We start from the raw sequence: 25041 nt of genomic DNA on the forward strand, positions 1-25041 counted from the left end.
GCTCTTAGTACAAACTACACTATCAAGGTGAAGATTGTTAGTTTGTGGAGAAAGAAGATGAGAGGTAATAAAAGAGAGACGTATCGTATTGATATGATACTGATGGATGAAATGGTAATCTTTTGATTTATTTCGTTTTGTTATTTGTATTATGTTTGTTACATATTTACAATACCATAAATCTTTTTTCGTTTAATTATACTGATTGTGAGTTCATTTTAACATTTCCTTTGCGTGTTATTATTTATTTACCCTCAGGGTGCCAAGATTCAAGCTTTTTGCTTACATAAGCTATTTCCAAAGTTTGAGAGACATCTAAATTTCGATGAATGCCTTATCATAAAACGGCCATCTCTTGCTGCGAACACTGCATCGTTCAAGATTGTTCCTAACAATCAAAAGCTATCTTTTACTATCACACGTTTATGGAAAAGTGTAGTAAATGGGAAGGTCCGCAGTACATTTTCAATTTTGTTGATTTCGATGATGTTGTTTCACAGAGAATCAAGGAGGGTACGACAGTAGGTGTGTTCATTTATAAGTTTATATACCACAATATTTTTTGACGTTTTATTTAGTTGTTTTTATGTTATTATATATGCTGACATCTTTTTTCTTTTATTCTTAGATTTCATTGGTTACGTTGTTGTTTGTTATAAGACTGGGGACACTAACAAAAAGGATGGTAGTAAAGGGAAACGTCTCAATCTTAAGCTTCAAGATCTTGAGTAATATAGTTTTAAAATTTTAGTTTATTTGTTTTTTTTCCATATTATGCTATAATTTTTATAAAATTTTGTTAAACTTATGTTTTTTTCTTATATGCTATTGTAGAGATGCTCAGATCCGTTTAACTCTTTGGGATGATTACGCTAAGGACATGTATTCTTACATGGTTAGTAAAAATCGTGAAGCACATGTTGTCGTTGCTGTCCATTTTGGTGTTGTTAAGACATACAAAGGTATTTTATCAATTACACAATTTATACCATACAAAATAGATAGATGCTCTTCCTTTATATATATATATATATATATATATATATATATATATATATATATTTGATTGTTTAATTTATTTTTACCTAAAAATAGGTAAATGGGGGATTTCTAATAATTTTGATGGTTCACGGCTTTTCACTAACGACAATTTTGATGAGATGCTATCGTTCAAGGAAAAGTGAGTCTGATTATTTATTTATATTTTTATAATTGTATCAACTTTACGTTTTATTTGTATTTTTTGTTAATTACACATTTTGGTTTCTTCAAAAATTTTTATAGGTTTCTTTCAAAACTTGCTGCTTCAACCGAGTCAAGTAGCCATGCTGGGTAGGGCTGGCAATTTTACACGAATACACGACACGAACCTACACGAAGTTAACAGGTATTGTGTATGGCCTTAACAGGTATCGTGTACCAAACAGGTAGACACGAGATTACCTGTTAATTTTCGTGTATAAACATGTTAAATACCTGTTTACCTGTTAATACATGTTAGTACACGATAAGAAATTAAATTAAATAAAACTCATCAGCCATGTGCGTGTGGGTTCCTTAATTCCTTTGTATTTTCATTCCTCATTCAATTCAAAAAAAAAAAAATAAAACCCTAAACTCCCTTTGTAACTCTCAGATAGCATGTCGTGTTCGTGTTTTTGTTCGTGTTAACAGGTATTAACAAGTAATTTTCGTGTACAACAGTCGAACAGACGTGTTAACAGGTATTAACAGGTAATTTTCGTGTATATCGTGTCGTGTTCGTGTTTGAAAAAAAGGACACGATAAGTTATCGTGTCGTGTTCGTGTATGGGATTTCGTGTATCGTGTCTTATCGTGTCTTATCGTGTCGTGTCTTATCATGTACGGGTATACATGATATGCCAGCCCTAATGCTGGGTCATATATGATGTGTTCTGTGGAAGATGAATTTTTAAACAATGATGTTTTTTCACCAATTGCTTATCTTGGCTCAATCATAGAGGTTTTCCTTAACATTTGATGTTTTATATTTCAACTATTTTCAAAATTTTAATGAACTTTTATTTCTTTAATTCTTTAAACAGCCAAAGAAAGTGGTTATTGTTGGAACTATCGTAGCAATCGTTTCTGATAAGATGTGGTATTATGATGGGTGTAACCATTGCAAGTCCAAACTTGAGCAAAAGTTTGAAACTTATGATAAGGAAGATGGAACAAGTGATGTTAGAGATGAGAAGGTGTATCAATGTTTCAACAAGGATTGTCAAGGAAAAGAATTTTTCCCGCTGTCCAGGTAAAGTGTTTGTTATTCATAATTCTATTATTGTTGATTCAACAATGTACGTCGTTTATATTATCTATTCGTCTATGTTTTTTTAATTATTTAAATACGCTTTTAAGGTTTAAAATACTAATTCGGGTTCAAGATTCAACCGGTACGGTGACACTTACATTGTTTGACCATGAGGCTTTGAAGTTTGTTGGGAAAACTGCAAAGGAACTTATAGAAATTCAGGACGAGGTTCTATTTAGTACTACTTTATATTTAATTCAATTAGATTTTTATATATACATTCTAACCACACATGAGATTTTTTTAATATAGTTACTCACGACAAATGAGCTTCCAAGAGAATACCCTGTTGAATTTGAAACGTTGGTTAACCTAAAGTGTGCTTTCGTGATCAAAGTAACAGACTTTAATATTGTCAATGGTGTGGAGAATTATGGAATATCAGTTGTTACCACTGATGTTGACATCTTGGATGAGCTCAATAAAAAATGGAAAATTGACCAGGTAAGCGATTGTTTTATTAATATATTTGCACTTACAAAACCGTTTAAAAGATGTTTAAACAATTTGTCTGTTGCTTTCGATTTTTTTACAGCTTGATGTCTCTGATTCGTTTGGTATGAGTCAGTCCGAGTTCCAATATGCTGGTGGTGAATGCTCTAAGGTTTAACTTTAAAAATATACTGATATATACTTTTAATAGTTGTGTTATTATAAATTATTTATTTTTTTAGGATGGTGATTCTTACACTAGGGATAACTCCACACCTGTTTCAAAGGATTACGTGGGTGACTTGAAGCAATCATCTTCTGATTTGAAGCGTAACCTTGGTGATGTTTATGTGATTGAAGATGGATTGGGGTCGACAGCAAGTAAGCCTCGCATGTGTGTTGAGAATAATGATCTTGACGAAGATTTAGGCAAGAATTGATAAACGAGATTTTGCAAATGGTGGTTACAATAAAAACAATTTATTTGTTATTGGACTATTGGAATTTTGTTTTGTGGTTTTTAACTTTTGATGTTTGAATACATTTTTATGGTTTCCCTATATATTATGACATTTTGACTTATTCTTTACTATTTTTGGTTGGAAATCATGTTTGGTTATATTCCTTATTTTATAAGACTACATTTATTATTTATTGTATCATAATTTAATCATCCGATAATATAAAAATAAGAAAATGAAAAATTACATTTTACTTTTGACCTTAATGAATTATTTTTCATGAAATGAACATTAATCATTTGTTTAAATATTTATACAATTGAGTTACATTTCTATAGTTATTTTAAGAAATATCGTAATTATAGCAACTCGATTTTAGTGTTGACACATTCTCATTAATTTCCCAAACTTATAAATATAAGAATGTTTCCATATTTCAGACCATTAATTTGATTGCAACTGATTTTAGTAATCTTTATTATTAATTACATAAATAAGTTATAGCTTATGTCTATAAATACAAATACTTCACACACTTTCAAACATCTTCAAGGTTCATTGAATAGATATTGAACACTCACGGACAAGTATATGTGACGCTTTCAAGATTCAAAAGTATGGATGGCTTAAAGATGTTAATATTAAGAGAGTGATGAGAACATTACTAATAAAATTACCAATGTAGTCTACAAAGAGATATTCTTAAATTTATATTTTAAGTATTTTAATAGTAATTTCCAACTTTTATTTTTCTTCATTGTTTTTTCATGGAATTCATCTTTATTCTTTACTTCAACATTTAAGGTTACATTAAATTGTTAGTAAATATGAGTTAGAACTTATATAATAAATGCAAATCACATATAAACAACCAAATCTTAATTTGTAAATATATATTTGAACATCGATAATCAACAAGCATTTATAGTCGATACCATTGTTAGTTATATTCAAAAATATGGTATCTGTCATGATAATATACCACTAATTGTTTTCAAGCTTAAACTACCAACGACGAAAATTGAACATGATAAGAAGAGAACGTGCATGTCAAAAAAAGATACATAAAAAACAGTAGCACAAAAGACTCATGATTTCGTCTTCACAAACACCTTCAACATTAGCTTATAAGATTACCTGTTAACCTACATTAACTGCATCCACGTGTGATAAGATCAGGAGATTTCCTGAACTTACAAATGTGAAATGCATTGTGTCACCCGCACAAAGGCCATTCTCCTTCATGAACATCGACCAACCTTCGATTGCATACCTTAAACCATCTCCATTATTCTGATGCCTGAGATTCATATCGATGGTTTTTCCATTCATGTTCTTCACTTTCAACTCATGCACTTTATTTTTTAATCCGGTAATTCTTACAACATCAACAGGCATTCTCTGCATGTATACGAGAATTAACAGCTAAATCATGCTTATGATTGTTATACTTTTACTCTTAATGAATGATTAGTGTAAAAAAGCATACCATGCGGTATTTTCCCTTCTTTGTGAATTCATAATTATCAGTTTTTTCAACATTATTTGTCCTTGCAACACGTTTTGGTTCAACATCCAATATCTTCAATGCATTAGCATATCTCTTTCCATTTTCGTAAACCTTATTATTACAGATACACATTATATTTAGAGTAGTATATTTTATCCATTAATGTATAACAAATATTTATAAGTAAATGTTGTTAACTTTTTCTATACGTACCAACCGACTGCGAGTTCTCCGTCTAAATGTTGAGACGTTTGGCATTTCCACTTCTGTTCCACATATCAACCGCTTACTATCGTCTGGATTACAATATGCCGCAATCTGTTTCCCTTTCTTTTTAAACTGTTAATACAATGATTAAAGTTAAATAACATTAACCAACAATCATTAACTAAATATGTCTACATATATGAATGAAATTACTGATCTATTATCATGTTTGAAATAATTACATTTTCTTTTCTTGGGTTGTTTCTCTCTTCCATCATCAAACTCTTTCTTCCTACCTTCGACTTTTGTTTTCCACCAATGTTCTTATTCACCTCTTCTTTGTTAGCAGCTGCATGCATCTGTGTATGATAATTAATAAAATCCACAAAATCTTATTGTAATGTATTCCAATCTATATACATGTAAACTTATTACCTCAGAAATCAACTGATCTATTGATAGTTCGTCTTCAGACAAGGTCTGTTATACAATAATATGCGTAACTAAGTCATATTTTGTAGTAAACCATGCTACTTTAATTCAAAATACTTACAAAGTTAACGTTTTCATAGTATGTTTCATTAGGTATTTCCAGCAGAGAGTCATCTTCAGTTTCTTCCTTCTTGCTTAAAACTACCTCAACTCCTCTACGATAAATTTTTAACTCAAATGTAACGGTGTCCATCTTCATCAACAACAGCATATCCTCCTCTTCTATTTCAAGATCATCAAATAATTTCGGACAACCTTTTGTAAAAACATAATTATCATTGATTTTGTCGGTCTCAACTTTCCAAGTCTGACCTTCTACATATATGTTATAACAATCGTTGACTGGGGAGTAAGAGTAACAGTTTGTGATATAAGCTTCTGGAATCACCTGAAAAGTTATGTAACATTTTATTGTTAGATATATATGTATACCATTTAGTTGACAAGTATAAGAAAATAAATATTGAATCAAACATGTTAGTATACTTACTATTATCTTTAGAACTCCGTAACGGTTTACTGTCACAAATGATTCACCACATATGTTTTCTACGAAACAATCGATTTCAATATTTTTATCTTCGATTATCCTTAACAGCAAGAACGTCCTCTTTGTCAACTCAAGATCCCTTACGACATTACCCCATCCGTCAGTGATAACAGATTCCCCGCTTACACTTCTCAACGAACTTGCCAACTTCTTTGACTTTAATGATGTATCATTATTTTTGTCCTTTGCCAATAATCTCCATATACATTCTTCACAAAGTCAAGTGGCAGCACCTGCAGTTATTTTTATTTGTTACATGTTCTCTAATAGAAGATATATATAATTTTTTAAGCATTATAGCATACCAGTTTTAACGATGATGGCTCTTCTAACACACAGAGACATGATGGACTCATTTTTGTATACCTGTAATATACCAACATTTGTTATTAACATGTACTATTGAACTTGAATGAATACATATATGTTCATAATGATAAAAAAATATGTGTTAAGGACCATTAGACGAACACCTTTTGTGAATATGCCTTTATCATTCTTATATTTTGAAAACTTATACTGATATAATGTCGATATTTTTTCCATTATTCCTAATCCTAATTCATAATCTACATCAAATATGTTGTATACATACTTTCAATAACACAACAGGCAACATCCATATATACAAAATTAAATGAACTGTTTTCATATCATCTTATTTGAGTACAACTAAAAAAAATTCGTTTTAATCAATGAATTTATAATAACATATATGTTTTCCTTCCTTTATGATTCATTACAAAATCCGAATATACCGTTCTCATTAAATATATAATCCACAATGTAAATCACACAAAATATCTACATTAGATGACAAACATACCAAATTTATCAAAGCTTCAAGATGATTAAACTCTAAAATTCAATTTCATGTCTAACACCAATTTAGTCTCATATAAAACACCGTATCTTCTGCATATACTAACTAAAACATGTTTAATTGCTGAATTTCACAAAAAAAAAAAAAAAAATCGACCTTTAACTAATTGGATTTTGGAAGGAAGTTTACAGGAATCCAAACGACGGTGAAGGGAGACTTTTTTTCTTGCAATAGAGATGATGAAGATTGGTGAGTTGATGGATGCGTTGATAAATGTAGATTGTAATGATGAAATATCTATTACCTATAAAGTTAACATTCATTTATTTATTTTATAATCTTCTAATACAAACGGTTGCATTTTTTTGTTGATTTTTAATTATAGTAATTATTTACATTTACTTATTAATGATAATTGCATCATAGATTTGTATCTCTATATTTAAAGAAATTTGTTAAATATGTGTAATAAAAGTTTAACAATTTTCATTATATACGGAAAATAGAATAACCATGTTTTTACATATTATTTGTCTTTAAATAACTTTTTCTTATAAATATAAATAATACCTAAAGCATCTTCATCCAATTCAATGTTTTATTATCAGTGAAGATGCTTAACTGCTTTTTACGTTTTCTATCAAACAACAAGATGAATTCTTGGGTATGTTGATGTTATAATTATTTTTATTTCTTTATTATATGTTTGTATTAATTCTTACTTTGCATATAGATTTTACCGAGGAGTTACCACAACTGGGTAGCTGATTTCAAGTTAGCTACTGATGGTATGGTTCAAATCATTACACTTGATGAAAGAATTTTTAATGTCAAAATTAGAAAAAGCAGGTTCTTCATACTTTTTTTACGACGGATGGTTCAATATGATTCAGTCACTACTATTACCAAAGAATTCATTGCTTATGTTTCAGTACGAAGGTAGTCTAACTTTTAGATTGATATACTTCTATCAAGATTTTGCACTTGCTCAAGGTGATTTCTTACATTGCCAAACATCACAATTCTCTGAACATAAAGATCATTTGGTAATTATTTTATTTTTTTATGTTTGTACTATAGTGGTATTTGACAAATTTTATAAAACTTTCTTTAATATAAAATATTTTTTTTTACTTGCAGCTTATCGATAGATTTTTTGTTCATCATAATTTGAAGAACATACTACCTACGAAACATGTTACTATAACCTCTTTTCCTAACTGTACATGGTTGGTTGTTATGGAAAAACATGGTGACAATTTTTATATGACTACCGGATGGGATCGCATTAAAGAAGACATGAAAATTGAAGATGAACACTTTATTATCTTCGATATGATTTCTGAGTCAAAATTTGATATGATGGTTTTTAGAGGGACAGAAGCTTTGGTCCGTATTCCTGAACGACATCTTGGACGTGTTAAAGTAGAAGTTAAAAAAGAAGTTAATGAAGAAGGTGCTGCTTAAATTGTTTAGTGTTCTTTATGCTATGATTATGAATGAATAAAAGAGAACTTTGTTGTTCTCAGTATTACATTTTATTAATTTTTACTCATATAGACGTTCTTATCATTTATTCATCCACCTTATTCATCATGCAATTTTTCATTTATTAATATATATGTATGTATTATTTTTTTACAAAGATAGTAACAACCCGTGGGTATTTACGGGTTATAACCTAGTATTTACATATATGTAAATATTTACAACTGGTTATTGGTTTATTTAAACTAAATGTTTAATGACATTTATGAAAATCATTAAGAAACTTACACAATAATCTTCAACTAGGATTACGACCCGCCGCAATGCGGCGGGGATTCTTTATTTATAACTAAGTCGATCTACGACTCACACGTTATGTTAAACCTGTCAAACGGGGTAAAAATAGACGATGTAAAAACGTTCACCCACACACGCACGTTGCGTCGTGTTAACTCGCAAAATTTATAACGAAACGTAAAAACGTTAAGCCAAAGACGCATGCTGTGATGTGTTAAGTCACAAAATTTAGAACCAAGCATAGAGTGCAAAATTTGCGGAAAATGAAAACTATAAAGGACCAAAGTTGAAAGTAAAAAAAGTTATGAGGATAGATTGTAAAAGATAAAAAGTGTTGGGTTAAAAGTAAAAAAACAAATAGTTTTGGGTTAAAAGTAATTTATGAAATACTTTTGGGTGAAAAGTAAAAAAAAACAATTTTTTTTTGGAAAACCCCCAAAGCCAACGTTACGACAACCATATGCGTAACAATTTTTTCTTTGAAAAATCCCCAAAGCACACCCCGCGGTGCGGCGGGGCGTAAAACGGTGTCAAATAGTACTAATGTCACACAACCGTCATCGACAACCAACACTGACTCGACCTATAATATGCGTATTGCGACGAACCTGTCAGACATGGAAAAATAGAGGTAAAAACGTTGAACCACACATGCACGTTGCGTCGTATTAACTTGATAATTTTAGAACTATACGTAAAACGAAAATTTGCGAAAGATGAAAAGTATAACTGATAAAAGTTGTGAAGTTAAATTGCAAATAATAAAAAGTTTTGGGTTAAAGTTAAAAAAACAAATTATGTAGGATTAAAATTGAAAAATGTACAAACCTTTGGGTTAAAACAAAAAAATCAAGTTTTTTTTTGGAAAACACCCAAAGCACAACTTACAAGTCCTTATGCACAAAAAGTTTGCTAATTTATGTAGGTTTTAATTTAATTTAGAATTGATTGATGAATAAAAAATTGATAGACTAGAGAAAACGAAAAATCATGAGCAAGAAAAGGTTCGATGAACTGTCATTTATGTCAACATCTTTATAAATTCAAATAATAATAAAAAGTTAATAAGTTATACATGCATACTTTATTTATTGAATAAAAATGACAAAAAGCTTGAAACTTACATTATTTGAAACTGCTTATCGATTGAAAGAAAGAATTCATAGAGATTTGGAATTACTGTGGAATTAGGGCTAGAGAAATATCAAGAGAACGTGATTTAAGGGAGGATGAGTAATTATAGAAGATGTTAGTTGAGAATTTAGGCTAAAATCCCTATAATACCCTTATTTTCTTTATTCAATCTCCCTACTTTTAGATTTAATTACAAAATTGACATTATACTTCTGAGCCATTGATTATATTATTGAATGGTCTAGATCAGTTCTGCAAGTTCTGAAAATATATAGAGTTCTGAAATAATCCTGATCCTATATATATATATATATATATATAGGGAAGAGTTCATTGGGGAACACCAAAAAAGTGGGGAACTGGGGAACAGGGGCATTTTTGTCCAAACCATATTTCATTAAGTGCAGGTGTTAAAAACATAATTCCATCCTCAGTTGCAAACCCTAGCTCCATTGAACTACCACCACAACCGCTACCGCCACCCAAATCGGAACCCGAGCTCATCCACCGTCGATAGAAATCAACACCGTCACACTCTTCATCTGCCACTGTCGACCTAGCGGAACATTTTCAGAGTGGAATCAAGATAACTTAGGGTTTGAAAGTGAACTCATGTTGTGCTGCTTTACGGATCTGGATCTCCGAAGTAGGTTCCGAGTCAACAAAATTGAAATGCTTCTAAATGATTTGTGCAATCCGAACCACCGCCTGGTTATACATGGTTCTAATACACACACACATACTGAAGATCAACCTCTTTCGGTTTTTCGTTTTGTTCGTTCCGTTCCTCCGGCCGACCAACCACCGGTAAAATGCCTCAGTCTTTCTCTCTCTCTGTTATTTCTCTCACTACGTATGTATAATTGTTTGTATTTGTATCTGTAGTGTGTGATTGACGTATGTATTGATTAATTTGTGTGTTGGTTTAGTCTGTAGTGTGTGATTGTCGTATGTATTTATCAATTTGTTTGTTGGTTTAGTCTGAAGTGTGTGATTGCCGTCGAAACAAGATTCGTTTGATCTAGCTTGTAAAAATAATGAGGTATTGTTATGTTTTAACTTTGAAGCCCTAAAATGTTTACAAATTTGTTGTTTATGGATTATCTATATTGTAGTTGTCGATGCTTAGGTTTATATATAATTGTCATTGATATAATTTTAGTGGTTATTGATCCAAATAGAACACTAGCAGTTTTTATTGTTAGTAGTTTTGCTTGTTTCCACATTCATGTTTCAAAAAATTATTAGGTTTTGATTTTGTTCTACTGTAAACTTAAAATTTAACATGTTAAATTTCATTTAAGATGTTAAATACGATATTTATCTACTTAGGTTATATACATCAATAGAAAGCTTTGATTGTTTATCTGGTGTACACCATCGGGTAAAGGCAACTCAGTGTTTGGAACAAGCTTTGGATTAAGGGTGTTTGTCTAAAAATCGTTTTCCTAGCCTTTTCAGTATTAGTTGGTATAAAAAGGTTATGTTGATGGAGTGTTACAAAAGGGTGGGGTAGGCTTAATCTAGGATTTGGGCTAGAAAAGGGCGTCTACAAATACTGAAAAATCGGAATTTAATCAGTTGTTGGAGGTTCTTGCTCTGTAGGATATTCAAAGAAGAACGATGTCTGGTGGTGGAAGTCGGGTGGAATGGTTATCGATTTCTCTGTTAAAAAAGTGAGGAAGGATCTGAACGATAGCATGTATCCAGTGGTGAAGGGTCATCAGTTCAAATGGAGCTCGATGGCAGAGCTAAAAGTCATTTTTTGTCTGGAGGGCTGCTGCAGACTGGACTGCTACGGCAGATTCTTTGGTGGCTCGGGGGTTACGATCGAGGAAGGGAGGTGTCCGAGATGTGGGGCTTTTCTTTGGATAATTGAAGGGAATTTAGGGGACTGGAGTTCGGCTACATGGTTACTGTCCTTTATGTTTCTTGGAGCTGGTCATGTGTTATTATTTTCTGTTATACTTTTGCTTAGCAGCTAGCTAAGCTTTTGGTGTAATAAAATTGTTCTCGTTTGCTGTAAAAAAAGAGATAGATCGATTTCAAACTTTTCATGTTTTCAACAAATAAACAAGTTATTAGCTAATTATTGTTGATTTTATTTTGTGATGGTGTGATTTAGAATGTTTTGTGATATGTTTTGTTTGTAGTGTTTCTTGTATACAAATGACATGCATACATGTCTATGAATCGTTCTTGAGCCCATTGCCTTGGTTTTGTTGCATTCTTACCACGAGCAACACTGCCATTTATATATTCGTTTATTAGTCCATACTTAGGAATCTTGTTCTATTAGCCTCTGTTTCAGGTTTTCAACATAAAATAGCTTTTAATTTGCTTATAAGACTATAAAAGAAAGGCCTATATGGGTTTATTGGTCTAAAATTGCTTAATTTTTTTGTGACAAAAGCTTTAATGGATTCTGTTCGATGATGTGTTGACTTGTTCAGAAATCAAGACTCTTATTGAAGATGGCAGTGCTCCAGTTCATTTGTTAGAATCAGGTGGAATCTTGAATTCATAGATGAGATATTAATGAAATTGTTAGCCAAAATAGACATTTAGTCGGGTCAAATGGAATCTTGAATTCCAGTTATGTCTGGTCTAGACGAGGATTAGATTTTGTTTATATATTAATAGTCAAAAACTCGCGAAGGTGTAGACTCCACAACTCTAGAAAAACAGGTTTCCCTGCAAGTATGTTTTGACAATCATTTCCAATCTGTGCATTGCATGTGTTAACTATTCTGTAGGTTTCTTTGCTCATCATTTTTTACTTTTGAAGAATGTTTTTGAATGTGTATCCCAAAAAGGGGTGGCTCAAGTGGGGCTATTCCGAATGATTTTATCTACTTAGTGCAGAGAATTACTGCATGAATTAGATTTTGGTTACGTCATTAATAATTTAAAAAGCCAAAGATTTGTTTATAAATAAAAAAAATTCTTAACATGTTAAATATTTTTTTAATATAATAAAATATTTTCTTAACATGTTAAATATATTTTATTGGTTTATTTAAAAAAATTGTTTCAGATCAATATGAAATATAATTTGATTTTTCAACTTTATATGTTGTATCTCATACAAGCACAACGAATTACATTGATTAATTACTATTAATCGCAACGTACGTCTTGTGTCACCATGGTTCCTAGATCACGAGTAATCCGGGTGAGATCGGAGATACATCACCCCGTAGAAGGTTAGAAGCTTTCCTGACAATATACCATTGAGAATATTTATGACACGTTAAATAATATAAAAAGACTAAATATTTGTTTATAAATTAATAATAAATTCTTAACATGTTAAATGTGTTTTTAACATAACAAAATATTTTCTTAACATGTTAAATATATTTTATTGGTTTATTTAAAAAATAATTGTTTTAGATTAATATGAAATATAATTTGATTTTTCAACTTTACGTATTGTATCTCATATAAGCACAACGGATTATATTGATTGATTATTTTAATTTTTATTAATCACAAGGTATGCCATGTGTCACCGTGGTTTCCTAGATCACAAATTATCCAGATGAGATCAGAGATAAATCACCTCGTAGAAGGTTAGGAGCTTTACCGACAATATACGATTGCGAATATTTATGACATGTTAAATAATATAAAAAGACTAAACATTTGGTTATAAATAAAAAAATAAATTTTTTAACATGTTAAATATATGTTATTGGTTTATTTAAAAATAATAATTGTTTCAGATTAATATGAAATATAATTTCATTTTTTCAACTTTATGTGTTGTATCTGATATAAGCACAACGAATTATAGATTGATTATTTTAATTTTTATTAATCGCAAGGTACGTCTCGTGTCACCATAGTTTTTTTTTCTAGATCACAAATGATCCGGGTTTGATCGGAGATAAATCACCCCGTAGAATGTTAGGAGCTTTCCTGACAATATACCATTGCGAATATTTATGACACATTAAATAATTTAAAAAGATTAAACATTTATTTATAAATAAAAAAACAAATTCTTAACATATTAAATATTTTTTTAATATCATAAAATATTTTCTTAACATGTTAAATATATTTTATTGTTTATTTAAAAAAAAAAGTTTCAGATTAATATGAAATATAATTTGATTTTTCAACTTTATGTGTTGTATCCCATATAAGCTCAACGAATTATATTGATTAATTATTATTAATCGCAAGGTACGTCTTGTGTCACCATGGTTCCTAGATCACGAGTGATCCAGGTGAGATCGGAGATACATCACCTCGTTGAAGGTTAGAAGCTTTCCCGACAATATACCATTGAGAATATTTATGACACTTTAAATAATTTAAAAAGACTAAATATTTGTTTATAAATAAAAAAATAAAATCTTAACATGTTAAATATTTTTTAACATAATAATATATTTTCTTAACATGTTAAATATATTTTATTGGTTTATTTAAAAAAATAATTGTTTATATGAAATATAATTTGATTTTTCAACTTTACCTGTTGTCTCTCATATAAACACAACGAATTATATTGATTGATTATTTCAAATTTTATTAATCACAAGGTATGCCATGTGTCACCACGGTTTCCTAGATCACAAATTATCCGGGTAAGATCGGAGATACATCACATCGTAGAAGGTTAGGAGCTTTCCCGGCAATATACCATTGCGAATATTTATGACACGTTAAATAATATAAAAAGACTAAACATTTGGTTATAAATAAAAAAATAAATTCTTAACTTGTTAAATATTTTTTAGCATAATAAAATATTTTCTTAACATGTTAAATATATGTTATTGGTTTATTTAGAAACCATAATTGTTTCAGATTAATATGAAATATAATTTGATTTTTCAACTTTATGTGTTATATCTGATATGAGCACAACAAATTATAGATTGATTATTTTAATTTTTATTAATCGCAAGGTACGTCTTGTGTCACCATGGTTTTTTTTAGATCACAAATGATCCGGGTGAGATCAGAGATAAATCACCTAGTAGAAGCTTTCCTGACAATATACCATTGCGAATATTTATGACACGTTAAATAATTTAAAAAGCCAAAAATTTATTTATAAATAAAAAAATTCTTAACATGTTAAATATTTTTTTAATATCATAAAATATTTTCTTAACATGTTAAATATATTTTATTGGTTTATTTAAAAAAAAAATTGTTTTAGATTACTATGAAATATAATTTGATTTTTCAACTTTATGTATTGTATCTCATATAAGCACAACGAATTATATTGATTAATTATTATTAATCGCAAAGTAAGTCTTGTATCACCATGGTTCCTAGATCACGAGTGATCCGTGTTAGATCTAAGATACATCACATCGTAGAAGGTTAGAAGCTTTCCCGACAATATACCATTGAGAATATTTATGACACGTTAAATAATATAAAAAGACTAAATATTTGTTTATTAATAAAAAATAAATTATTAACTTGTTAAATATTTTTTAACATAATAAAATATTTTCTTAACATGTTAAATATATTTTATTGGTTTATTTAAAAATAATAAATGTTTCGGATTAATATGAAATATAATTTGATATGTGTTGTATCTAATATGAGCACACCAAATTATAGATTGATAATTTTAATTTTTTATATTGATTTATTTAAAAATAATAATTGTTTCAGATTAATATGTGTTGTAAATAAAAAAATAATAATTTTCACATATATAATTTCGTCAAATAAAGTTGAATAGAAACTTATTGATCAATGCAAACTCTCATTATACAAAACTTATTTTCACATGTTTGGTAAAGTAAAGTCGAATCGAGTTTAGTTTATCAATGTAAACAATCATTTAACATGTTAATTTTTTTAACATTTTGAGCTCGCATAGACTTCAAACATAACTTTAATTTAATATTTCAAACTCTAATTCGAAATTCATTATATAATTTGGTCAAATAAAGTTGACTCGAACCTAGTTGATTAATGCAAACTCTAATTTAACATGTTAAAATTTATTATACAAAATTTATTTTAATATGTTTGGTCAAATAAAGTCAAATCGAGCTTAATTGATCAATGCAAACAATTATTTAACATGTTAAATTTATTTATTTTAACATTTTGACCCCGCATAGACTGCAAACAAAACTTTAGTTTAATATTTCAAACTCTAATATGAAATTCAATATATAATTTCGTCAAATAAAGTTGAATCGCATCTAGTTGATCAATTCAAACTCTCATTGAACATGTTAAAGTTTATCAAACAAAACTTGTCTTAACATGTTTGGTAAAATAAAATCGAATTTACTTGATAAATGAAACACTCGTTTAACATGTTAAATTAATTTTTTTAAACATTTTGAGCCCACGTAGACTTCAAACAAAACTTTAATTTAATATTTCGAACTACAATCCGAAATTCAATATAGAACTTGGTCAAAAAAAGTTGACTCGTACCTAGTTGATTAATGCAAACTCTCATTTAAGATGTTAAAGTTTATGGTCCAAAACTTATTTTAACATGTTTGGTCAAATAAAGTTAAAACGAACCTTGTTGATCAATGTTAACTCTCATTTAACATGTTGAAGTTTATCATACAAAACTTATTTAAACATGTTTGGTCACACAAAGTCGAATCAAGTTTAGTTGATTAATATAAACGCCCATTTAACATGTTAAATTTATTTATTTTAATATCTTGAGCCCATATAGACTCTACACAAAACTTTATTTTAATATTTTAAACTCTAATCCGAAATTAAATAGGTCATTTCATCAAATAAAGTTGAAACGAACCTAGTTGATCAATGTTAACTCTCATTTAACATGTTAAATTTTATCGTAAAAAACTTTTTTTCACATGTTTGGTGAAATAAAGTCGAATAGAGTTTAACTGGTCTTTGTAAACGCTCATTTAATATGTTAAATTTATTTATTTTAATATTTTGAGCCTATATTGACTCCACATAAAACTTTATTTTCATATTTTGAACTCTAATCCGAAATTCGATATATAATTTGGTAAGCAAAATTGAATCGAATCTAGTTGATCAATGCAAACTATCATTTAACATGTTAAATTTATCTATATTTATCTAACATCGCAATTCTTGCTTTATTAACCCTAGAAACTTATCACAACTAATCTGAATCGAATATTATATATATGCAAACTTCACATGATTCAGATCAGATTGTAATAACATAAAGTTTATACACAAATAAAAACATAATACACATAATTACAAGAAGAAAACAATATTATAAATAGTTTTATTGCCTTTAAAGCTGCATCTAACCAGCTGTGTCAATAAGAACAACGTCTGACCCGTTCGGGTAGCCTCCTGAATTGCTTCCTTAGCAACGATTGCATGATCTTTCTCATAACCCTTTTCCAAAATAGGGATCTGCAAGCAAAACGTAATTTTAATTTAGTATCATAGTTACAAGGCATGACAATATCATGATCAAGAGGCCAATATCATACCTGGAGCCTACGTGCATGAGTACGCAGCTGCTCAACTGCTTCTGAACAGAATGTGTCACATGCAGCCATCATGACATTGACATCATGCTCCTGCAGCCACTACACCACGTGTACATGTTTGCATTCCTAATTAATTTATCTTTTATAAACACATGAAGTATTGAAAGTGACTGGTGATCATGCCTTGGCAAGATTAGTAGACTTTCCTACTCCATTAACTCCCACAAAAACCACAACATATGGTTTATGTTGTTCTTTGGTAACATGAGCATCCCTCGTAATGTCAATATAGAGCGCCTCAATGATGGCTAAGAAACCAATCAAGAAAGATACCTCTTCTTGAAAATGGGAATTTTGAAAGTAACGGTCATGTTGAGTTTGAGAAGAAAGTCAACCTCTACAAGTTTCTGCAAGATTTCGTGTGTGCTTTCTCGGCTAACTCTACCTCTGTACCCTTGGTCACTACTCACTAGAAAGGAAACTGGATTACATTGCTAAGATAGTCCTGGGTGTAATCCACATTTTGACCCGATTCCTGAACCACCATTTCATATATTAACTCTAATGCAGCTTTAGATGGACTTGATTCATGCACTAAGCATGGATGATGGAACCATGTGACAAAACCCCTTATTCTCAACCACGAGATTCTACTAATGATAAAAAAAGATATTAGTCCATAAATAAATTAAAAACTGAAATAAGAAAGAACATTATGTGACCATGTTTCTTGAATGTCCCTCAACGACACTAGCAAAATAATTCTCATATTCAAGAAGATGTGGTGTGATCTCGTCCTATCATCTTGGTTTAATCCGAGACATTTGGTCCCAAAAGTCAAAGCACGAGACAGACGTCTATGTACAAAACTACATGAGGTGCATATATATATACATATATATATATATACATATATATATATATATATATATATATATATATATATATCTGTTTCACATATAAACCTTTCCTACATCCCATGTATTGCTTTGCATATAAACCTCCTAAGACCCTAATTTTGATACAAAACTACATCAGTAACACCATTCCCTATCATATGATATATAACCTACTCTACATCAGTTCATAATAATTTCATGTGTAAAAGCAGCACACAAAAGCAACAAGTAAAGCCATACTTAAATCACAGAAATTAAACAGATAACATATGTTCAGGATCTTACGGCGGTGGTGGTGGTCGACCAGCAGCAGTGACGGCTGTTGTTGTTGTCGTCTGGGTGAAACGAGCGGAGCAGCAGGGCCGACGATGACGACGACGGGAATTCGAAGGTGACGATGGTGTAAGGAACAGAGCAGCAGCAGTGATGATATGTTGTTGTGTGTGGCTTTTGAGGCTCAGTTCTTTCTAGTGAGTAAGTTTTCTAGTAAGCAGTCGGTTCTTTCTTCTTGCTTCTTCTTCTCCCTGAAAGCAAGGAAGTATAATATAAAGCTCAATAAATATATGAATCATTCTCATTGATCAATGAAGTGTTCAGAATCACAAAAGCAAATGAAGTACCTCTCAACATATCCTCAAGTTCATCTGTTTTCGATTAAAAATCAACCAATGAATTAGCGTTTTGCTCACCCGCACATGAATCCGGTTTCTGTGCATCAAAAGAACAATTGCAAAAATAATGAAAGATAATAAAATTCGTCACAAATCTATAAACAAGGTTCTTATATCTAAAAATCATGCGAATTTAAACATTTAACATGTATAATGATTGAAACACTTAACCGGTCGGTTTTAACATGTAAAACCATCAACAATTTACTTAGTCCTTTTAAACAAACATTGATCAATATGTATGCAGATATGTATAATCTCCATCAAAACTTCAAATTAAACAAACACTGATCAATATGTATGCAGACATGTACGTATCTATCCACAGAAATGTTTCCGAAATGATATTCCTATAATCAATCATGCATCTATTTGAAAACTCAAACTACTGTCTCAATTTCTAATAGATATATATATATTCAATTAAGAGAAAAATAGAATGTAGATACCGAAATGATATTTCTATAATCAATCATGCATCTATTTGAAAACTCAAACTACTGTCTCAATCTCCTTTAAAAATATAATTATTTAACATGTTAAATAAAAGTAAAACTAAAATAGATGCACAAGAGCAAATAATATACCTTAATCGAATATATATATTCGATTAAAAAATAGAATGTTAAACAAAAGTAAAAGTAAAACTAAAATATAATTATTCGTATGTATGTTTAAAATATTTTTTCATATGACAAATACTATAGCAAAAACAAATTAATAAACAAGTTAAACAAAACTAAAACTAAAAGGTTGAAATCTAAATTCACATAAGAGCAAATAATATACCTGTATGTACTAGACTTTGTAAGTAGCTTGAATTGAACTTTCAAGGATCTGTTAGATTCTTGAGTAACATTTAAAGCCACTGTAGTCTATGTTGAGAATAAAAATATCAATTAACATGTTAAAAATTCACTTCAGATCTAACAAGAATATTTCAGATCAATGAGCCACAACACGAATTTCACTTGAAAAAACTAACTAAAATCTAGATCATCGTCGGTGAATACCTGTATATCAACGTACGAATGAATCTAATCACTTAATCACGCACTAAGCATAGAATTAACAGACCTGATCATCTTAAGCACCAACAATGGAAGAACTAACAGATCTGTTCATCTTTGAAACCGCTGGAACAAAATCGGAATCAAAATTAACAGATCTGATCATCTCTTAAACCGCCGGAACAATGTCGGAATCAGAATTAACAAATCTAAGCATCTTTCAAACAGCCGGAAGGAGATCGAGATCGAAATCAGAATTAACATATCCGATTATCTCTGAACCGCCGGAAAGAGACGGAATTGGAAGCCGGAAGCAAAGAATCAGTGGGTGTCGTGTGGCAGAGGGTTGAGTTCTCCGGCGAACTACGTAATACTCTCCAGCGACCTAATTAAAACTTTTCATAAATTCCAAATATGCCCCTCCGTGTTTTTTAAACCTTACAAATCTAATCTAATCTTAACCATTGATTAACTTAATCCAAGGGTGTTCCCCGGTTCTCCACTTTTTTGGTGTTCCCCAATGAACCCCACACTATATATATATATATATATATATATATAGGGGAAGGATCATTTGAGAAGACTATTCTTTCAAGAACAAATTAGAATTGATCTTAGTCATCCATTTATTTGATCTATGGTTGTGAATGATGATGGCATTTATGTGAATAGTGTAATCTTTTTGGTCAAGTATCTTAATTAAAAGGGTATATTAGACAATTTGTGTAGTATCAATTATTTAAGACTTCACAGTTACAAAATTCAACACAACCAAGCACCGTGATTTACTCCCTTCAAAGAACTCGCCGGCATAAACATAATCATGATTTCTCCCGAAAATGTCAGAGACGATGCTACACTGGTTCTGTCGAAACTCTATACTGCCATGATCGGCGACGATACATCCAATCTCTTCAAACTCCACAGTATGTGCAGGTATTCAAGATTCATTGCTGAAGAGGTTCGTAACATGCATCGAGTGTGTAGGGACCTGAATTTTCTGCAGTAAATTGATGTACCCAAGAGAGGGCTTTTTTGATGATTAAAAGGTGTAGTGTGTTTCCTGTATATAAGTATGCTCCTCAATATATCCCACGCGGGATTTTGCAGTGAAATTAAAAGGATTGATTTGGGGGAATCATGCATAAAATACTTTTATATTTGGGCAATATGAATTTCCCCTATTTTTTGCTACCATGATTTCCTCCCCACACAATCACGGTGGAATCAAAACCCCTAATGGTAGAGGATTTTGTTTTGTGGTTGAAGAGCTGTATATAAACCCACGCGACTACCAAGATGACACACACCACTACCAATCATTATTTATCAAACCTGTGTGTGTAGCTGTTGACGGATTCGTTGTGTAGGTTGGTACATATATATGAACATTCATTGTGTATTAATTGCATCCTGTTCATTTTTATTTTGTATGTACATGTATTCTCCTGTAATGTTGATTAGTTTCCAGAATACGCGTTTAGGTTTAGGTTCAATTTTGTGTTGGTTCGACATATTGAGGGTGAAAAATGTTTTCCTAAAATTTGGTTTATTTTTTGCTCTAATGTTAGGTTCCACTTCTGGAGTGTGAAATATGTATCAAAGTAAGTTTTTTATTTTTATATGTACATATATTTCATAGTTACTCATGTTGCAATGTTTGTTATATAACGTGTGGTTAATATTTACAGTTCGGAAAAGCCCAAGGATTGGAAACATCAAATCTGCCAGTGTGAACGTGGGCAAGGCATAAAAAAAAATTGGTATTGCATCTGTGTCAGAAACTGGCATGCACATATGTTTACGGATTCATATTTGTTGATTGTGTGATCATATATTAGTAGTTGATGTGATTATTGTGTAGGGGGGGTGGGGGGGGGGTATAAGGTTTATCATTTTCTGGAATTCACTCGGATTGTATGTTTTGTAACTGTATATATTAGGTGTGTACGTAATCTCTTCTAAAAAAATCAGACTATATGGAGTAACTGTATATGATGTAGGAAAACTTTTTGGTTTTTAAGAGATGCTTGATCATGTGTTTGTTTGTTTTCAATACTGTGTAGGTGTTTATTTTTTGTGTGCACGAGGTTACTATATTTTATTCTCAGCTTGGTAAGGGGAAGGTGGAAAAAGAGGGGCATTTATTGTTTGATTCTGAGTAATAGAAAGTTTTAGTATATGTTTATAATGTAGGACAGTGGGTGTAGGCAAAAAATATGTTTTGTGTATGGTTTGTTTAATGTGTTATGTTTGAATCAACCAACAATATGCCAGGGTGTAATAAAAATATGTTTTATCTGTATGGGTTTTGTGTGTCAAATGGTGTAATGTTAATGGTGGTATACATGGTCTGTTTGCGGGGCATTTTATACTTTGCGCACGTTGTTACAATATGACAGTGGATGTTCATGAAGCCGGTATGTTAGGAAAGAGGCACCACTCGGGAAATCTGATTAATGGTAATAGGCCTTCAAAAGGTATGACTTCCTGATCATGCATTTAGTCTGTTTCGAGTATACGTGTTAAACATTTGTTTATATTTTATGCGGACCGTTTTTTAAATTAATGTAGGTGTCCTTCAGAAGGCTGCACCTGCGTCAGACGGTATGGTGGAAGATGATGATTTTGTTGAAACCGTCCCCAAGATGTTAGTACCAAAACATGAAAAGCCAAAGTTAATAGACAGGAAGAAAAAGGGTGAAATAAATATTGGTGGAGAGTACCCTCATAAGATACGGACGAGATCATCACCTAAGTCGCTTTATGAAGCTCTTCAAAAGTTGTCTACGGAGCAAAAAGATTGTGTAAGACATATAGGGTTTGGGAAGATGTTGTCGTTTACCGTTGACGGTATACCCGGACAGCTGGGACACTACGTCGTGGACAATTTGGATACAAATAGGATGTGTATTAAATTGGAGAGGGGGTCGATTGATATTACCAAAGAGGCGATACATCAGTTAGTTGGTGTTCCCAATGGTGGGGTGTGGATGAATAATATTGATGATAAGAGAGCTGATAAAGCAATGAGCAAACTATGGAGAGCTCACTATCCGAGGGATGAGGTGAGCCCCGGTGATATTGCTAAGCGACTAGAAACACACAAAGTTGCTGATTGGATGTTTAGGGTTGATTTTCTGCAGCTGTTCTCAAGCATAATGATTAACTGCCGGAAAAACGGGAAATGCAAGATGTGCCTCCTCCCCTACTTCACGGAGGAAAGAGATATTAGTGAACTAGATTGGTGTTCTCTTATATACAAGACAATAGCTGAGTGTAAGGACGATTGGGTACGGGACGATCGAAAAAGTTATTTCGCTGGTCCTCTTACAATTCTGACGGTAACTGTTTTTTTTTCATATCTGTTTTTTTTTTTTATTTTTTGTCTTGCTTAAAAGTTAAATGGAACCTAAACAAGATTTTTTTCATTTTTTTTTTGTCATGAATCTCATCCCAGCTGTTATATGTTGATTGCACAAATTGTTCTGGGTTGCCGCTTGAAAGACGAAAGATTGCATTGGCTGATTGGGATATGAATAAACTTAAACAAAGACAACATGCTGAAATACAGTGTGGAGGATTTGGGAGAGGAGAAACCAGGAAGATATTTGTTGAATGTGGAGCAGGCACTGCTCAAGTATCTGAAGCGAAATCAGAGGGACAGGTTACTGAAGAACATTATATTCGTATGAATCAGTTGGACCGTAGATCAGCCCAAGTGTTGGTAAGATAATTAAGACCACATTGTTTTCTTTTGTTTTCTTTTTTTTTTTTTTTTTGTATTCAAAATATGTAATGTCAGGCTAGTAAATTATATTGTGCATGGCGCAGGGGTTTGTGTCAAAGTTGAATGATCTCATGTCGGCTATGTCTCGGTACAAGATGGAATTTGAGATGGTCATAAAGGAAGCCTTAGGATCTAATCCACAAAATTCAGACATCATAAATATATCATCTAAATACGATGATTTGTTTTCTGTGAGACCCGATGGAAATAAATCCAATGAAGTTAGAAATGAGTCTATATCCAAAGGGAAGGAGCTGATGGGGGTTGATGAAGAACCATTATCACAGTTCTGGACCGACCCAACATCTTTTGACAACATTTGCAAAACTGTTGACAGTCTGGTGCAGAAACACCTCAATAGTGGAAATGGATTTTTTGATGGGACATGTGAACCTTCCTTCAGCCTTGGACTTACGCAGGGGGATGTAATGTGTGATGCTAATTTCATCACACCAACGCGTGGGCAACACCAAAGTGTGGAAAGTGAAGATGATGACCATATACCTTTGAGTGTTGTTATGGCACGGCTCAGTAAGGATGCAGCTAAACGTGAGAAATCAAAACGGATCACACGTGTAAGCAACTTACTGAGGTCGCCATATAAGAATAGGGTTGTTGATATCAACAACCCTGAGCATAAAGAAGAAGAAAAAGTGTGGGAGTATCTGTGGCGTATATCAGGAGAGCAAGGGTTTGATTCCAACCTGCTTTTACTACTTTCGTTTAATGTTTCGTTTTGAGAAATCTAGTCCTTTGAATTATTTTATGGTTTTGGTGCAGGGAGGTGATTTTCTCCACAAGGGATGGACGTGTTGGAGTCCGTGGTTTGTTTGAGAGCTTGCAGCCAAATGCGGTGGTTGAAAACAATGTCATTGATTGTTGGTCGATTGTTTTGAACCACGAGGAGGGTGCGCGAAGCCCGGATTCAGAATACAGACTCTTTATAGGATGCTCTGTTCTTGTAAGTATTAGTGATTAGTACATACGTAACCTGTTTGTCGAACATAGTGTCATCATATGGAATGGTTGTTTTAATCCTGGGCCTCATGTGGGTTAGGGTTCAAACATAGCATGTTAAAAACACAGTTGGTTAGTTTCCTATATATAGAGTGTGGATTTCATATTACGCACACGTACCCTATACAGAGTACGGTTTACACATTGCAAAAATGGGCCATACTTATTAACATCTTGTGTGTTACCCCTGGTCGGTGGAGGGATATATCCAGGGACAGTTCACAGAAGTCGAACATTCCAACTGGGTCCAGAGGCTGCTGGTACATTCCCTGAAGTTAGCCCATGCGGGTGGTGTAGGTTTGCTACCTGGTGACGTAGGCTCGTTACCTAGATGTGTAGGGACACATTCACTGCGCATACCCCAGACAAATATGTATAAATTGTGTAATATGAAGTCAAATCACTGCTGATAGTTTTGAGGTTGTGCACAACTAGTCTAGTGACGTCTTGTGTAAG

At 31.7% G+C, this 25041-nt stretch overlaps 1 protein-coding gene and 2 long non-coding RNA genes across 4 annotated transcripts in view; 1 reads left to right on the plus strand and 2 right to left on the minus strand.

Moving 5' to 3' along the window:
* The window catches only part of LOC110899374, a 49615-nt gene that overhangs the window by 15901 nt on the left and 8673 nt on the right, over positions 1–25041 (minus strand). The gene's annotated exons all lie outside the window — the stretch shown is intronic.
* Positions 16802–20305, minus strand: LOC110899375. Its single transcript, XR_002570226.2, has 5 exons — positions 19558–20305; positions 18718–18805; positions 18383–18621; positions 17199–17848; positions 16802–17118 (listed from the first exon to the last, which is right to left on the minus strand). It is a non-coding gene; the product is annotated as an uncharacterized LOC110899375 (long non-coding RNA).
* LOC110901744 lies at positions 20626–24615 on the plus strand. Of its 2 annotated transcripts, XM_035982511.1 has the most exons (8): positions 20626–21148; positions 21350–21382; positions 21470–21541; positions 22181–22258; positions 22353–23122; positions 23239–23505; positions 23613–24259; positions 24349–24615. In XM_035982511.1, exons 4-8 carry the CDS (start codon positions 22201–22203, stop codon positions 24545–24547), a joined length of 1941 nt encoding a protein of 646 aa, XP_035838404.1. In that variant the 5' UTR covers positions 20626–21148; positions 21350–21382; positions 21470–21541; positions 22181–22200; the 3' UTR covers positions 24548–24615. The 2 variants fall into 2 exon arrangements, with proteins under 2 accessions (XP_035838404.1, XP_022004226.1); XM_022148534.2 differs by lacking the exons at positions 20626–21148; positions 21350–21382; positions 21470–21541 and having other exon boundaries at positions 22093–22258.

Source organism: Helianthus annuus, chromosome 13, assembly GCF_002127325.2.
Source record: "Helianthus annuus cultivar XRQ/B chromosome 13, HanXRQr2.0-SUNRISE, whole genome shotgun sequence".
Taxonomy (NCBI): Eukaryota; Viridiplantae; Streptophyta; class Magnoliopsida; order Asterales; family Asteraceae; genus Helianthus; species Helianthus annuus.